General features: G+C 47.9%; 1 protein-coding gene across 1 annotated transcript; it reads right to left on the bottom strand.

Moving 5' to 3' along the window:
* Nucleotides 1-387: 387 nt before the first annotated feature.
* Nucleotides 388-4,024, bottom strand: LOC106485421 (T-cell activation Rho GTPase-activating protein-like). Its single transcript, XM_067294566.1, is given in 11 exon segments — nt 388-492; nt 494-701; nt 703-923; nt 925-1,155; nt 1,158-1,567; nt 1,831-1,941; nt 2,132-2,334; nt 2,422-2,540; nt 2,845-3,006; nt 3,205-3,296; nt 3,934-4,024. Coding segments are annotated over 11 exon segments (1,953 nt in total).
* Nucleotides 4,025-13,322: the final 9,298 nt, after the last annotated feature.

The following is a 13,322-nucleotide window of genomic DNA, read 5'->3' as shown; positions in this document are numbered from 1 at the left end:
TGGATGTACAAAGCCCACTGCTGCACAGCAGTCTTCTGTGCTACCCCATGGGGGAAACCGCTCACCAGTCCTAATTGGTTTGTAAAGGAGAATCGGCACACATAGCCTGAGAATCCCCATTGATAGCCCTTATCACTTCTGTCTATGCGTAGCGTAAATGGGCGTTTAGGGTGGCTGTGCCCCATAGATTTGTGAGCAGAAATGTAATCTTTTGAAGTATTTGAGGCTTCCTGAGGCCTTTGTTCCCAGTTCCGTGCTGAGTTTCTCTTCAGTAAATCATGCAGTGGTCTTCCGAGACTACTGAATGCAGGAAGGGGTGACCTCCAAACCCCAACCTTCCTTACGAGGTTTGCAATTCTTCCAGATCCAAAGGTTTGGGAGCTCCGCTCATACAGATTCTGGCACAGTTTTCCGCTCTCCTTTCCAGCAGGTGCCCAAGACTGTCACCTCTTGACAGGATTCAGACAAGTCTCTCGGTCGATAAGCTCCGCAAAGGCGTCACAGGGAAACTCACACCGGAGTTTCTTCCAGGAGGAACCTTGCGGGTTGCAGTTTGCATCTCCAAATCCTTCAGTGCAGAAACTCTGTTCCTGAGCAGATGCCTTGGAGCTGTCTCTGCTGTGTCCTGTGCACGGCTGGGGCGTGGGCAGGGTGGCAAAGCGTCCTGCTTTGACACGGTGGGTCTCATGGTTGGAACTGTAGGAGGGAACCTGAGCGGCCAGGCAGGTCTTAGGAGGCTCTTCCTGAGACAGTGGTCTTCCCGAATTCCTCTGCTCCGCCCAGCTCTCTAGACACTCACTAAACACCTCCACTGACCTGAAACGGGGCCTTTGCTGATAAACCACAGGCAACGCCTTGTTCTCGTCGGGCCTCTTTTCCTGGGATATTCTGCAGGAGAACTGATTGTCTTTGCATGAGGAGCTGTCTCAGAAACCTTGTGTCTTCCAGGCCTCCAGACTGTGGGACTTTTTTGAACACTTTCCTGTGCTTTGCCAAAGAGCACACCCTGGAGTGCTTTCTGATGGGCCTGCTGGCTGTCCTGCTGTCCTCATTGGGCTTGATGGGAAAAGTCTGGGTCTTATTTAAAAAGCTTTCCTGGGGGCTTGGGAGTGAAACTAGTGTAGGGCTGGTGAAGACCGAGCCATCCAACGAGAAAAGGAGCTCTCCAGGGAGCAGCCAGAGGATGTTTTGGGGAGCGAGTGTGATCTGAGAGGCGTGACTGCAGGATGACAAGGCATTGTTTCTAGTGCTCTCTTCTCCCAGCTTTGCTTTGTCTGTTGAAGGGGAAAATGCTCCTCACTTTTCGTTACCTCTGGGTCCTTTCTGCTGCCTTCCAAGTTGTTGCTCTGGTAGGACAGGTCTGGCTCTGAGAAGCTCCTGTGCATGCTGCTGATCTCCTCCTTGCAATTAGTCAGCGAAGGGACAGAAGTGCAGGCTGGATAGCTGCTGCTCACAGAAGCGCTTCCCGCTTTGGGCTGCTCCAGGTCAGAGGTCGTGGGACTGCCTTCAGCTCCCGGCTCGGGGTTGTCACAGGCAGAACGGTTCTGCTGAGCAGCACACGGGTGTTCTGTGGGGAGAAAGAGCCTGCTGGGTAGCTTTTAGAGGCCATGGGGAGATCCCAGGGGACTTTCCCTGTGGCACCATGGCCCCCTGGCAGATGCAAAGGCAAAACCTTTGTTCCTATGTACCTGAAGGACTGAAAAGCCTTCCAGTAGGGAAACTGTTGTACCCTACTGAACCCTCTGCAGCTGTCTGGATTCCCACAGATGTCTTCTGCTATCTAGTTACGTAGTGTCATCCAGCAGCCCTGGCCTGGGACAATGCTCCTACCTGCGCAGCTGTCTGTGCGTTCCGGTGAGTCCTCGGGTGAGGGCCTGAAGGGCAAGGCAATGTCCTCCCCAAATACTGCTGTGCAGTTGTCGATGAGGAACTCCACCAGCTGTGTCACCCGCACACAGAAAGCCATTGAGTTAGTTCAGTGCGAGGGGCTGTGAACTCTTTGAGCAGCCTTTCGTGTTCCTGAGGGACGTTTCTGTAGCCACAGCTGTAGCTCTCTAGCGCAGAGCTTCATGTGGCCTGATAGAACCGCGGCAGCCTTAGGCTCAGCTAAGGGGGGAGCAAGGTGCTGAATTCAAGACCTTGTCAGTGCTCTCTTTCTGCATGGCCAGCGGGAGCGGGTGGTCCATGTTGGGGCTGAGCATGTTCGGCCCCACGCAGATGGCCAGGTTGCTGGCATCCATCCGGTTGGTCTCCACATTTTCGCTGATATGGTGGAGCAGCGAGAGCAAGCGCTGGAGCAAGAGGTGGTTTGCTTGAGGCAGTTTGCCAGCCACCCTGAGGGAAGACAAACAAATAGGCACGGGAGTGCAGGCTGCAGGGGCCGCCGCTTCTTGCTTGGAGCCCAGCAGTGGGACTGGTTACCAAACTTATTCTCTCAGTTGCTCAACTTTCTCCTGCAGGCTGGGCTTCTGCAGCACTAGCAACCACTTGTCATAGAGCTCATCCACGAGGAGTCTGGAGGGGATATTTCTCAGGAAGTCCTGCAAGGCCAAGGCACTTAGGTGAGGCTCTGGACATTAGCAGGGAGCACCGAGGCAGCATCCCCGTGACTTGGGCTCACTAGGAGGCAGCTAGCTTTGAGCTACCTGCTCTCAAAAGTGCAGCTAGCGGAACTGCAAATCCCGCGGCAAAGGAAAATGCCAAAGTGCCCTGAGCCGGAACTGCAGAGCGTGGTGGCTTCAGGAGGGTTTTACCCTGAAGTGCCTCCTAGGTCAGTCCAGGCACTGGCATGGGCCCATGTCCATTCGCCATGTGCTTTCCCAACTACAAGGCAGCAGAACTCACCTTCAGCACCACTGCCAACAGGTGCACGGGTTTGCTTGCCAGATCAACACTCCCGCCGCTGTCAAGGTCTTCTTTCAGCTCCCTGCATGCCTTCTCGTTGGCAGCTTTCCTGAAAATGCCCTCAGTGGCCGGTCCTTTCTCATAGAGTATAGCCAGGAGCTCCTGCAGGCAGGAACAGACAGGTTTTGCCTTGGTGCTGCACTCTGCTTGACTTGGCTTAGGATGTCGTTCTTGCTCCAAGTAGATGCCCCTGGGAGTAGCCTGATTGTCCCCCAGTCCACCCTCCTTTGGGCCTGGTAAACTCCACTGACTTCAGCGGAGTCCTCCCTGCAGGAGAGCTCTCTCCCCAGGCTTGCTTACCTGGACTGGTTGGGGCAGGGCATCACCTTGCCCACAGATGAGGGCCAGAGGCTGCCCAAAGAGAGCCACCTGGGGGCCAGAGCCTAGCTGCCCTGGGCAGTCCCCGGTGGCAGAGGTTCCTCTCTAAGACAGGGGCCATGATATCACCACCTTCTTCCCTCCCTTCGCTCCGTCTGCTGCGAGCAAAAGGAAAGCAAACATGGCTTCAGAAAACCAGGCGCAGCCAGCTATGGTGCCTTTGGTCTGTGTGCAGTGTGGTGTGCTGCAGGGTCTCCTCCAGAGTGTTTACAGGCACCGAGGTTTTGCGTGGGGAGAGAAAACAAGAGCAGCTGCAGCTGCCGACAGCGTTGATGTGCTCCAGCCTGTCACTGCCGGTTGCGGGACAGGCAGCCTTGCAGATGCACCAGTTTGCAAGCAGGATGGAAGAAGGCAGCTCCTCCCTTCATTTCTCACACTCACCAGCCGAGTGGCAAGGTGCCTCTTCAATGGCTGAGGGGTCCGCCTGCGGGCATTTTTTGGCTTCAGCCTGCAAGAAAGGGCTTCAGGTTCCAGAGCCACCATGCAGCAGCAAGGGCCTCGAGCGCGTTGCTCCAGCTACGCAGGGATTGCCATACTCTCCCCCGGCACGGGGACTTTCCTCCCTTTACACACCCTGCAGAGCTGCACCCCCCCCCCCCACTGTCCTGAGATACCTCCCGGATACAGCCAGCAAAGTGAGCCCCTGCTCACCTCTGCCAAAATCAATGCCTCCACGGTGTTGGCAGTCAGTGACACCTCCTGGGTGAGAGAACAAAGAGCCTCCGTGAGAAACACATCGCATGGTCGGGTTTGGAAAGCCAGGTGGCCCTCGGGGTGGAGCAGAGGCTGTGCGGACACTTACGGGCCCATAGAAGCCGACCACCTTGGTGAGGAGCCGCAGGGAGGGCAAGCAGGTGACTCTGGCTCCCGGGCCTCCTTGGCTCTGCCTGTGCATGGGGAAGGGTGCACAAAGAGCTCTGTCAGCCCCAGCCCTGGCTGCTCTCTCTCCTGCCAGCCAGCCCAGCACTGCCAAGGGCCCCTCACCCCGCAGCAGAGCCTGCAGCAGCGCTGGCTGGGAGCACAAGCTCTGCAATGCCCTTGCTCCTGCTCTCCATGGGCCTCCTCCTCATGGAGGCACACAGCAGTGGCTCGGGGTCCCCAGGCCTGCAAGCCAGCGGCTGTGCTGAGAGCTCCTGGGGCTTGCTGCTCATTTGCAGCCACGAGGCAAAGCAACTCCCACTGCTCTGACAGGAGCTACACATGGCACGGGGTGCACCTTTCCCCCACCGAGAGTTGGGTATTTCTGCAGGCAGCTCCATCGGGAGCACCCCCCCCCCCCGCCCTCCACCTTGGTGCCACCAGCAGCTTGAAGGCTGCGGCAGGGCTGACCTGAGGATGGCGCCCAGCCAGAGCTGCTTCACCTCCTGCGACCTGCAGCGCAAAGGAGAAACAGCATCCCGGTGCTCCTCCTCCTTTAGAGGCACGTGAAAGGGCTCTCGCCTGTGCAGGGAGAGTTCCCGGGACAGAGTGGAGCCCGTGGGGCAGGGAACCTAGCACTTCCCTTTGTTGAGCTTGAGGACGTTCCTCTCTGGCCAGCTCTCCAGCCTGTTGAGGTCCCTCCAAATGGTGGCACAACCCTCGGGGCTATCAGCCACTCCTGCCACTTTTGTCTCATCCCCAAACTTGCACATTTGAAAGCTGCAGAGCAAGGGCTTGTCTCTGTTCAGGGTTGCTGTGGCTCTCTTAAGATACCTTGGAGCAGGAACGGCCTGCTTTTTTATTGTCGTGAGAGTCTTCTGGCTTTCTGGGGTGCTCCCTGGCTGTGGGCTTTCAGGCGGTGAGGTGAGCTTATGCATGGTGAAGCAGGTGTGAAGGCATAGCCGTTTAGGACCAAATGATGTGCCTCTGGCATTTCCTGCAGCCCCGGACATGAGTTCTCTTCCTCCTGAATGACAGCTTGAAATCCCAAAGAAGGCATGGACAGCGCAAGGGGTGAAGAGGAGGTGGGAAAAGGGGGAGGATGACATGTCCTCACTTACCAGAAACACTGTCATTCTGGCCCAGCCCTTGTTTGTCCCCTAATGTGGGGTGGGCTGCAAAGAGCTCTGCCTCCCTGTTAATGCAGGCTTTGTCAGGGACCCAAGCTACTCTCCAGGGCTTTGGCAGTAGTTTTTATGGAGATGTGGAAATATAGGCTCTGCCTTGCCTGTTCAGGGAGACTCAGGACAGAGGCACCTGAGCTGGTGTGGGACAGGGTGCTGAGCATCAGGTGGGCTGGGGGGTAGCCTGGCACCACCCTCACTCAGCTGGGCTGCATTGCTTGGATGTTGCAGGCTTGGGAGTCCCTGCACCTCAGTGCACTACACAGGATGACCCTGGGCTAACTGGCTGTGTTCAGCTCCCCCCAGCCAAACTTTCTGCGGCCGCTGGTAACGCAGAAAGGAAGGAGGCTTTTCAGGAGCCATTTCCAACAAAGATGATGTTGACCTCTTGAAGAAGGACATCAGTGGGCATACTGCCTTGCCAGAGGATTGCCTGGTGTTTGGAGAGGAGCCTGGCTGCTTTTGAAATTGCAGGCATGCTTCTTGTCCTTAGCTGAAAGTGGACTTCGATGTGGTTCCCCAGCTGACCTGCTTTTGGCCTGCAAAGTTCTGCATGGTGCCCCAGCTGCCTGCATTCAGGGCAGTGCTTGTGCAGCTGCACTTACCTTGCAGGCCTTGGCCGGTGTGGGAAGGAATTGCCCTGTCTCCCGCTGTGTGGAGGCAGAGCAGTAGCATCGATTCTTTGGTGGGGTGGAACTGCATAGTGCAAGAGTGTGCAGGAAGCCGGTGGAAAAAGCAGAGCCTGCAGAGAAATTTCTTTTTGCCCTTTCCACAAGTCTCCGGCCTTTACCCCAAGGCCAGCCTCCCTGCACACCTGCAGAGAAGCAGGGACTGCTCTTCCACACACCCAGAGACGCGCCATGACTTCTGGTGTCTGTAACTGCTGGGGTGGGTGTGCGCCTGAGCATGGTGTCACGTAACATCAGGTCCTGCTTGGAGTGCTGGGCTCTGCAGAGGTCTTGAATGACGCTGCTGTCCCTTGTTCACGGCAGAACTAGTTGTGCTAGAAAGAGTTCCTCTTCAAGCCAGGGGCCATGAGAACATCACCTTTTTTCCTCCCTTTTCTCCATCTGCTGCGACCAATAGGAAAGCAAACATCACTTCCAAAAATCAGGTGCAGCCAGCTATAGCACCTTTTGTCTATATGTAGTGCCATGTGTTGGGGGGCTTGGAAACATTAGATGAAGAGCAGACTCTGGGACTGTGTGGATCCACATGCATTGCACCTGATAACACCATGGAAAGAGTGACTAAGAATGGTGGTGATGGCTCATATTTATGATAGTGTATTTTATTTGCATTAGATGTGTTGAATAACCAGTGCCAATTAATAGGGATATTATATATCATGTAGATATATAATAGGTCACTCTAGAGCTAGGATATCAGTTTAAATGACTATTCTTGAACAAGGACTGTTGAGAATTTTTTGCATGGATTTGGAAGACAAGGCTCCTGTGTTGGAGTGGGAAGAACTTTAAGGCATATGAGGAGGACAACATTTGTCTGACTGTAATGACATGGATCCAGATGAGCTCGCCACCCTGAGGCGAACCAGGAAAAGCTTCAGGGATTGTCAAGGTGGCCGGCTGCAGGCTCAGGGATGGCGTGCAGGTTGGCAGGGCCAGCCCGGCACAGTGGGTCCATCACTCCGTGAGCAGGGAGTCCTCATCAAATGGCAGGAGTGGTGGGAGTAAGGCTTCTCTGCTATGGCCAATGTGCTCTAAAATTTGGAGAGAGCTGGGAAGCTCTCACATGCCAGAAGAGCTGCCCAGGAATTAAGTAACCCACCCTCTGCACACAGGCACTTGATTTCTATCCCTGACTGTATCATCGTCAGCAGCTACAGCTTCATCACAGTAAGGGGCAATTGTAACCTTACCCAAATTAGTAATCTTTAGAAGTGGGAACAAATGATAGGAGTTTCGTCAGTACCTCTCAGGGGATCTATCAGGGTCTGCTGAGAAGCTGTCACCTGACTCATAAAACCGAACCATTTGTAACATGAAATTACTGTGTATAGAGCCATGAGCAATGCCATCTATTTTCCATGCTGTAAATACTACATAATTAGAATAAGATTTTCATCATCTGAAGAACATTGCTCTGACTAACTGACTGACTCTTCTATAATGCTGTGCTTAATCAGTCTATCTAAAATCACCATCACATCTTAAGTCATTTTTCTTGAACTACTAGTGATAGCGTTACATACGTAAATAATGATAATTTCTACATATAAAAATAATAGAATCTTCCTGATATATTGGAAGAATGACTCACTTGACATTATGATTTTAATGGGTACTTGAAAAACAGGTTTAATATGATATTATTATTTCTGGGATAACAGCAGAAAGTGAAGATAATTTGAAAGCATGATATTTTAAGGTTGTTATCTGCTCCTTGGAGAACTAATTTCATGATTACTAAAGTTACAATAGTTGATATATTTTCCTGTGTGTTAAGATAGCGCAATAAATTGGAATGTGTAGGAGTTAATCTTTCTAAATAAAACAGAGATAAATTTTTGTTGAAAAAGTTTTTGGGGTATTTTTTTACTGGAATTTGTTCCTGGAAATACTTTTCGTAACAAATTAAGATTTTTTATGAATGCTTTTATAATATTATATTCCGGGCACTGTACGTGAATAACATTCTTCATTTTATACATTTCATATGTGGGAATTGGTTAACTAACATGTGATATATGCACAACAGTTTTACTTATTTAAATAGCTCTTTTACAAAATAAACCTGCTGCCTAGACAAGACTTTATTTGTTAAAAATTTTGTTAAATAGGATAACTGGAAAATACTGTTTTTATTTAGTGGAAAAATGTACACAGTTTTTTGATATCTTTTCTAATTATGCCAAGAGATAGGGTGACTATACCTTCTCAGATGTACACCTTTATTATTTGGTGCCTAGCATAAGATTTTCTATTAGGAAGACATGCAGCAATGTGTTGATTCATTCTGCACAAGATAGAAGAGAATTTATGAATCAAATAAACGTACTTTAATTTCGATCAGTCTGTTGTGAAGAAAGCTCTTCTAGTCAGAAGTTCAAACTTGCAACATGTGACATAGTAAAAGAATACTATGATTCGAGGCACAAGAAACAGAAAATATATAATTCGTACTCTTAAGTATAGATTATGATTTTGGCCTTTTTCAAAAGAAGAGTAAGTTTAAATTGAGCCTTATTATGCCCATACAAGTTATTTCGGAGCCTACATCTTTTAAAAGAAAGGAGATTTGTATTTCACTTCAGTGGCAGGTAGTTTACAAAAACAAAAAATGACAGCAGGTTCCTGGCCAAGTTATTCACACTCTTTATTTGGAACTCTCTCTGTAAGCATCTCATCACAAATATTAGCAGAGTTCAGAATATGACCTGGTGAAATGTATATAATATAAAGGATTAATATAAAAATAACTTGCTTCCCACAGAACCCTGCTCATGTGATAACTCAGTAAAAGTCCCTAGGACTATGTATCAGGAAGGATTAGTCACACAAATGCTAAATGATTCATTGACCTGCAGTACTTTTGGCTCATACAGGATCCATTGATGTGAAAAAGAGCCTTTCTATTCACTTTGATAGCCTGTCTCCCTTCACTGGAAAAAAGAGTGTAAATGTCTAGAGTGAGACTTGCATCTGATCGGGATTTCTAAATTTAAAACTGCAATCCTGAAAAGCTCTGTCCCTGTGCTGCCCACCTGATACCTAATCATGGAGTTACACCTTTCTGTGTGCCTGTAACTGTCTCAATCTAGACCGGAAGGGTGCTGGCACATTTAAACCGGAACAGTAAAGAAATGGCAGTCCTTCACCAAAGCCCCTGGGGATCCCTTGCCAATCTAGCTGGCAAGCTCAGAGCATAGCTAACACGCACTGACAAGACTTCATGCAAAATACAGCTCTTCTTTTGGAAGAATAAAAAATCTTTGCTGATGATGAAAGGGCCTCTTGGTGAGTGTGTGTGCCCAGGATGGGGGGACCCTTATAGGGCTCATACCTACCTGTCTAGGTCTTCTGAGCCTCCAAGATGTGGTATACTGCAAGATGGGAGAATGGTCTCCTTTCCTTTTGTGTCTGGGACAAGAAAGATAAACTTCACTAAGCCAGAAGGAGAGCAGGGAAGACACAGAACAACTGTGAAGGACACACAGAAGCAAGTGGAAATCTTGGATTCTACTTCCTGTTTCTAGGATAATTTGTGTCCTAGCCATCATATTTAGCATAAATGAATAAATATTATGCATTAAAACATTTTAGAACTGAACAATTGATGTAACATGTAATCGTGATTGTATTGCTTTGGCACTAAGCAGTTTAATCCCTTTCCAGCTCCATCCAGGAGATGCAAAAGCTCTCCACTGGTATCCTGGGAATAGAAGCATATTATGTGTTTGTAACTGCATCAGCATTATTTGTATATAATTATTCTTTTTGGCTGGTTTCTCTTTCCTTAATTAAAATGAGATATTAGGAAAAGGAAAATCAAATTCACTACTCAGATTAAAAAAGGGAGCTTTTAGTTTTGAAGTAGGTCATATACTCACCATTTGCTTGCTCTAGCACAATGGTGCATTAGGCACATGTTCTAAAAAGCGAGTGCATGTGACCTTTGAGGTTCTTCTTAAGGTCAGAAACAAAGCATTTCATGGAAGTGCTGATTTTGCAGTTAGTCTGCTTTTTTTTTTTTTTCCCCCCTAACAAAACAAGAGGCAACACTGTACCTCCCAAGAGCGTTAGTACGGTGATAACGGTCATATTCCTTCCACCCACCCACATACGCACACACAAATCCTTCTCCATCTCCACCCCATTTCATTTCCCCATTGGATCCCTTCTCATTATTTGGAAATTAGCAAAGTTGTGGACGGCACTTTCCTCTTTCCCATCATTGGGTTGGAAAAGGGCAGGAACACTTCCCCATTGAAACCTTTTCCTTGGTTAGTCATGCACCTGCTAGGAAATGAGCTATCCAGGTGGCTCCATGAGGCACCCTCCCAGGGAGGGATTTTCTCTGCAGTGAGAGTAGGGGAGAACTCAGGTGGAGATGGTTTCAGAGTGTGCTATGGGTGCTGTTTTAGTTCAGGACTTCAGCTGGGGATAAAACCCCACCACTTTTAATAACAAAAGGTGTTTATGAGTGTTTGAAAGAACTGGAGCCCTCACTAGAGAAGACAGAAAGAAGCACAAGCACCCAACAATTCTGATTGTGCAAATCTATGAACAGCTAAATGTGGGGAAGAAGGAGAGAAGTCTGAGGCTCACATCTCTTTAAAGTGGTAGACCAAATCTCTGTAAGGACATCCTTTTGGACTATATATTTAACATGGAATGTAACCTTCCCAGAATATTTCTGAATAGGAATCTGGTAAATCTGCAACACACCAGATCACAGACAACGTTTTCTTTTCCTATGCTAAATTACAATGTAATGGATCATCTATCCTTCCTCATTTTCTAAGCGTATTTGTATATCTATCAATAATAGCCCTGACTGCAAGCATATGTAAAATATATATAGCAAACAACAAAAGTTACAATAGAGGAAAATATATTAGTAACTGTGCCTTCAAATAATATAAATATGCAAATGATTCTAACAGAAACTGTAAAATCTTACTTTTTTTTTCTTTTGCAAAAAGGTTATTCAGAGTGTTTTCATGAGTAACAGAGGGAAACATGCTGTTACAGTACTGGTAAGGACTATGGCTGCAACAGAACAAGGAAAAGGGATTCCCATTTAAGATAACCATAGGTATTGAGTTAACCCATCCATATTGTGTTTCCTGCTGCACTAAGTTGCAGTAGCTTTATCTGATCAGATTATTCATGTCATGAGCAAAGCGAATTTATTGAGCAAGCTCAATTTTAAAACGCCAGAGTTATGCTTGTGCAATCATAATTGAAGACCTGCAAAAGAGCACATTAATTGTACTTTCAATGCCCACTTTTGATCTAATTGCCATGAACCTTTCTGTCAAGGTTATCCTTATGCTTCTCTAATGATAGTAGTTGTCCTGTACAGGGTCCCTTCCACTTGACTGTGACTTTATTACTAAGGCAATCAGTTGCATACAGCAAGGAGCAGCCATTTTTGTTCATCTTTTCACAGTCAGACTGACAAAGCAGTGTTTTAAAATAGCATTTTTCTTTCATCTTTAAAAACTAAGTCCCTAGGGAGCTGTACCAATTTACACCAGTTGAAGATTTGAATCAAGGAGTCTGAAAACCTGACAGCAAACGAGGTGAAGAGAAGCAACAACCTAGGCAACTCGGCAACGAATGATCCGTGTGATGAAGGAATCCCCAAAGCCTGAAATACTGCTGTGGTCCAGGTCTTTAATTAGTGCAATGCAGTCTGAGTCCCCTCCTGCGCATTGCTGGAGAGAAAAGAGCTGGGACTAGGTCTCTGTACTGCTGTGCAGGGAAGTAGTGGCTGCAGCATCTTCCCTTTCTGTCACTTACTGCTCCACCAAGGCATGCGAAGTAGGATTTTTCAGCCTGTCAGTTGAAGCTGCTGCAAAATGTTAAATTGCACTCTATGTGTTCAGGTAAGAATTCATTGTTCTTTAGCATTATCCTTTCCTTAGAGATCCTGGGGTTGGTGATCTCACCAGAGCCCTGGGGGAAGTGAATGGACTTTGTAATGTTGTTCTTGGATGTAATATTGCTTACATCAAAGGACTGATATGCCTCAAAGATCTACATTAAGCATGTACAAGCTGCCTTCTCTAGGACCGCACACAATTTTTGAGTATTTGCCTTTGCAATGCCAAATTTTGTTCCTCTTAGTTTTGTGTCCCCCCAGCCGAAGGCAGGGGTGCTCAGGTCCATGGCGGTGTGGGCAGGCCAGTAGTGTGGCTCCCGCTGGGTGCCTGCTGGGATCTCATTCCCTCTGGGAGAGGCAATCATGACGGAAACACATCCCTGCCACCCTTCTGTGGCCACCTCACTCGTTTTGCTGATGGGATGTGCGCAGCCGCTGAAATCTAGTGGATGGGGCATAGTGAGACTTTTTCATTCAAAAGCAAGACATGTGATTTGTCCATTGAGGAGCCTCCCCATGAAATATGGAAAGACAAGCGTGTCTGACACTTTCTCCGAAATACAGCAATGCTTTAACTTCAACAGAATAGTTACAAGTGTGGCCTGTTTTTGCATGTGTGTGGGTTTCATTTGTTTGTTTTTTTTCAGTGTGGACAAAACATAACTTCAACAAAGTAGTTATAAGAAGGGTTTGTTTTGGTGGGTTTTTTTTTTCTGCCCTGCAATGTGTACAGTGATGTACTTTTTCCTTAAATGTATTCTTCTAAACAGCCGCATTATTTTCTCTGAAACATTTAAAAAAACAAAACACAGCCTGAGGTAGATACCAGGCATGGAAACTTCAGCCTAAATGGGTGAATTTTGTGAAGTTATAAGCAACAGAAAGCAGACTTATAGAATGGAAAGTGTCAAGGAGCCTCAGTAATAGGTGCCATTGCCTCTGTAATGTTCAAATCAGGATGGATGGATGGGATTGAAGGCAGCACTGCAAAGCACACCTCAAACAGAGATGATACATATACCAAAAAAGGAACATCAAGCAAGTGACAAAAGGGTCCAACATTACGTTCCACTAAAGGATTCAGTTAAAATCAATCTGTTTTCCCCCCACTCCTACCAGATGTTGGCCGGTCTTTCAAGGATGGAGTAAATGTGGGGAGGGTAGAGGCAGTAAGCAAACGTAATGCCGTGTGGTTGTGGGAGCAGCCCTGCTCTGATCTGGGCTCGCACAAACACGAGGTCACTGGAGTTTGACCTTCATTTCTCATCTGTGAAAGCAAACATGCATAAATGCTGCACTTCCCTCTGCTCCTGAGCTAACCTCTGAAATAAAGAGATCAAACTGAGCACAACAGCCAGTTGTGCCACGTACAAAGATGTATTGAAGACGTATTTCGAAGGCGAAAGCAGCAGTGAGAGGAGTCAC

The sequence above is a fragment of the Apteryx mantelli genome, chromosome 3 (genome assembly GCF_036417845.1).
Source record: "Apteryx mantelli isolate bAptMan1 chromosome 3, bAptMan1.hap1, whole genome shotgun sequence".
Lineage (NCBI taxonomy): Eukaryota > Metazoa > Chordata > Aves > Apterygiformes > Apterygidae > Apteryx > Apteryx mantelli.
The sequence above is the reverse complement of the archived record's forward strand: the minus strand, read 5'-3'. Positions and strand labels throughout refer to the sequence as shown.